General features: G+C 16.4%; 2 protein-coding genes across 2 annotated transcripts; both read right to left on the bottom strand.

Moving 5' to 3' along the window:
* Positions 1 to 624: 624 nt before the first annotated feature.
* On the bottom strand, positions 625 to 1154 carry PGSY75_1454100 (putative tRNA intron endonuclease; the record flags this gene model as incomplete). The annotated part of the gene is made up of 3 exons (XM_018788224.1): positions 625 to 696; positions 828 to 943; positions 1049 to 1154. The coding sequence occupies 3 exons, from the start codon at positions 1152 to 1154 to the stop codon at positions 625 to 627; spliced, it is 294 nt and encodes a 97-aa protein (XP_018639596.1).
* Positions 1155 to 1894: 740 nt separating this feature from the next.
* On the bottom strand, positions 1895 to 3412 carry PGSY75_1454000 (putative RNA-binding protein; the record flags this gene model as incomplete). Its single annotated transcript, XM_018788223.1, has 1 exon — positions 1895 to 3412. The coding sequence occupies one exon, from the start codon at positions 3410 to 3412 to the stop codon at positions 1895 to 1897; it is 1518 nt and encodes a 505-aa protein (XP_018639595.1).
* Between the last annotated feature and the right edge of the window lie 1159 nt (positions 3413 to 4571).

Genomic DNA, 4571 nt, shown 5'->3' with positions numbered 1-4571 from the left:
AAAAAAAAAGAAATAAATGATTCTTTTTTTTTTTTTTTTTTTTTTTTTTTTTTTTTTTTTTTTTTTTTTTTTAAAATTTTTTTTTTTTTTTATTTTTTAATTTGGTTAAATAAAAATTTTTTTTTTTTTTTTTTTTTTTTTTTTTTTTTTTTTTTTTTTTTTTTTTTTTAAAAATTAAAATTATTTTTTTTTTTTTTTTTTTTTTTTTTTTTTTTATATTTATACAGTAATAATTTTAGCTATTTATTGATATATATTTTTATTTTTAATATTCCTTTTTAATGTCAATTTAACTACTTAAATTTTATATATCATTTGTTTTAATATTTCTGTTGAAATATTATTGTCTATTTCAAAATTTTGAATTACCATACAACAAGTAATATCAATTTTTATTGAGCATAATATAGATACAATAAATTTATTAATCATTATAAAAATATGAATTGACCAAAAGTAACTAAATTATAAAAAAAAAAAAAATTAAATAATAAAATATAAAAATATAAAAATTTTATAAACCAAAAAAAAATCAAAGAAATTAAAAATGTATTTTTTTTTTTTGTGTACATACAAACTAATGTGGTATATATATTTATATCCTATTTAATGTATTCTATTAATTCATTTTCTCTTTCTAACAACTTCTTCGTATCTTATAGTTTCGTTGTCTTCATTAATAAAAGCAATAATTGCCTAGACAATTCAAAAAAAAAAAAAAAAAAAAAAAAAAAAAAATATATATAAAGGAAAGAATATCATAACATATAAATGATAAATTGTGATATAAATAAATTTTTTTTTTTTTTTTTTTTAATGTGATTTACCTTTTTTTTAACACTTTCACATATTCTAACAATTATATTTTTTTCTTTCTCATTTAAGCAAGTATTTTCCTCCTTTATAAAAACTAGAGCAAATCCATGTTCTTCGTGAACATTATCTAAAAATAAGATTTATAAGAATAAAAATTTATATAATTTTTAATTTTTTTTTTTTTTTTTTTTTTTGGTAATTTATATGTTTATAATATTGCTTGAAGCTTTACTTTTATATAGTACAAAATCTGCTCCATATTTAAAACCATCAACTACAATGAAAAGTTTATTCAATTCATTGAAAACTATTTCTCGTTTTCTATTTTTAAATATCATTTAAAAGAAAAGTAGAAAAGATAATAAGTAAATTATAATTATATCAAATTCATATTGAAGAATATTTATTTTATTTTATTTTTATATAATAGTACATAAATTATTTTAATCCATGTAAAAATATGAGAACACATATATGTAATTTTCACTAAATGGAATAATATTTATATTTTTTTCAAAAAGGAATAAATAAATAATTATAAATATATATCTATGTATATACTTTATTTTGTTATAAATTTATAAAACCAAAAAAAAAAAAAAAATTTGAAATAGAAAATTCAATTACATTAAAAAAAAATATATTAAAAAGTAGGAAATTTTAGTATATAAGGTAAAAATATGCATAATTTTATAAAATTAAGAAAATACAAGTGAAAGTAAATTCAATAATAATAAAAAAAAAAAAAAAATTATAATGATTATACATAACTAAAAAAATAAATAAATATATATATATATATAAAGGAAAAAGTACAAAAAAATGTTTGTGAGTACAAATATAATATTATTAAGTATAATAATCAAAAATTAATATTAATGAGGTATTAAGCAATAATATACATCAATACATAAATATATATATGTATATATTTATATATATATATATATATATTTATGTATTTATGTTTTCAGCCACTTATGTTTATTTTTTTAATTTAATTACAAATTTATAAATATACATTGCCCATTTTGAGGGTATATTAAAAAATATATATATACGTATCATATTTTTTTTTTCAATCATTATTTTCAAGAGTTGTGTACTCTTCCTCAGTAGCAAAAGAGGCTTGGACTTTTCTTCCTGCAAATGTTCTACCTTTGAATGTATTGAGAGCATTTTGCGCCTGATCTTTTGATTCATATTCACAATAAATTTTGACAGCAAGTGCATCAAGTAAATTTTTATCAACTATAATATTTATATTTAATAAATTTCCAAATTTGGATGCTTCTTCTTCAATTTCTTCTTTCAAAGTTTCATCTACTTCATCTGGAGTAACTAAATTAGTTAGGTGAACTATTCTGGTACATTCATTTTGTATTGATAAATTATGACCTTTATTATTTGAATCATTATTTTTTAAAATAACTGGTGCTTGTACAATAACCCCACTTCTTTTATCTACTTTTTTTAAAATGAGTGGTGCCTTAATACCTTGTTTATCTTTACCTAAGCCTTCTCCTTTTTTCCAACCCATTTTTTCCATCATTCTAGTAGCAAAATCTTTCTTTGAAGTTGTTGTATCTTTCTTATCATCATTTGAATTATATGAATTTTCATTATGATTAATATTATCAAAATTATATGTATAATCATCATCATGAGATAAATTATTTGACATATTATTTTCTGTACTTTTTCTTATATCTCTTTCTTTATTTATTTTTACTTCATCATATTCATTCAATTTCCTCTTATTCTCATGATCTAATTCAATATTATGTAATGAATTTATATTATAATTTTTTCTTTCATTATAATTTACATTATTTGTATCTTTCTCTGGAGAATCATCCATTTCTTCCATTTCTAATTTTTTCTTCTGTTCAGCTAGCATAATAATTTTTTTCCTTTTTCTTTCTTTTATTATTTTAATAAGATCATTAGGCTTACTTGGTTCATAATCTTCATTTGCATTTGATATGAAATATTTTTCATATAAATCATATTGAAATGTATCATTTCCAATATTTTCATGATTTATAAGATTATCCATTTGATAATTATTAGATTTTGTATTTTTCATATTTGTTTCAAAATTGTTGTTAATAAATATTTCTTGATTATTTTTGTTATTATTTATAGCTACTTGTTCATTTTTATAATTATGTTGAATTTTATTTAACCGGTCACTAATTTTTTTTAAATCATCTTGAATTGATTTATTTATATTGATAATTTCTATATTCGTACTTTCATTTATTTTTGCTTTTTTTTCTATATTTAAATTATTTTCTTCATCTTTATTTTTGACATTTCCTTCTTTCACATGGTTACAGAATATATCTTCTTCATCATCACTTTGTCCTTCATTTTGTTCATCTTCATTACTTGAATTTTGTTTTTTCAATTCTTTGTTTTCCTTTTTTATATTTGCAATTTTTTTTTGAACAATAGCTGGAGTTATTAAAAATTTATTGAAATCAATATAATTATTCTTATCTTCATTTATCGAATTTTTCTTTTCATTATTTCCTCCTGTTTTTTTATTACTAGAAACTGGAGGTGGTAAATCACCATACAAACTATCCATTTGTAGTTTTTCATAAAATTATGTATTTATAACTATTATATTTATGTTCATAATATCAAGGAGTAAAACAAACCATATAAATAAAAATATATATATATATATAATATATATATAATATATTAATAGATTTTCCAATTATTATAAAAGGCAAATGATAATAATAATAAAAAAAATCTTAGCAATTAGGATAATAAAAACATTTTAAGGAATTTATATAATTATATATCATACTATATTAATTTTACCAAATGAAATATCAAACAAAATATTATTATATGTTCAAATAAATAATTATATTATATATATTTATATATATATATATATATATATATATATATATATATATATACATATAATAGTACATATATATTTATATATTAATTTTTTCACATTTTATAACTTCTACTTTTTTTTCATTTTTAATATTAATATATAGTGAGTTATTAGAATTCTAAGTAAATATAAATTTTCTTTAAATTATTATTATTTTATAGGATTTGATATATAATATATAAATATTTTTTTTAAGGCAAAAATAATATATATATATATATATATATATATATGTCAATTTAAAAATACATATGAATAACATTTATGTAGAACTATTTTATATATTTAAATAAAAATACCACAAAAAAAACAAAGGAAGAAAAAAAGAATATATAAAAATAATTTATTGAATACAGCAGAAAAGAACAAAAATTTCCAGTAACAAATATTTTTTTATTAGAAAAAAAAAGTTTGTTTTATTTATAAATATGTAATATTATATAAATAAGTTTTGTAAAAAAAAAAAAATAAATAATATTATATACATGTATATATTATTATACATATATATGATATATTAAACCAAATGATATTAAAATTTTAAAATTACACCATTACATTATAAATGGCATTTAAATAATATTATAATCATATATTAAAACTATTTGAAATATATATATGTATGAAAAATATAAATCAACAATACAAAATTATTGTTTTTACATATATATATATATATATATATATATATATTATAAAAAAAAAATAATAATTATTATTATGAATTAATGTAAACCAATTACATTCATATGTAAAATATGCATATACATAATAAAACATACATATACATATATTTACGTAATATAGAAAAAAATTCTACCCACTT

Source organism: Plasmodium gaboni, chromosome 14 (genome assembly GCF_001602025.1).
Source record: "Plasmodium gaboni strain SY75 chromosome 14, whole genome shotgun sequence".
NCBI classification, from domain to species: Eukaryota; Apicomplexa; class Aconoidasida; order Haemosporida; family Plasmodiidae; genus Plasmodium; species Plasmodium gaboni.
Note: the sequence above shows the minus strand (reverse complement) of the source record. Positions and strands in the feature narration are given on the sequence as shown.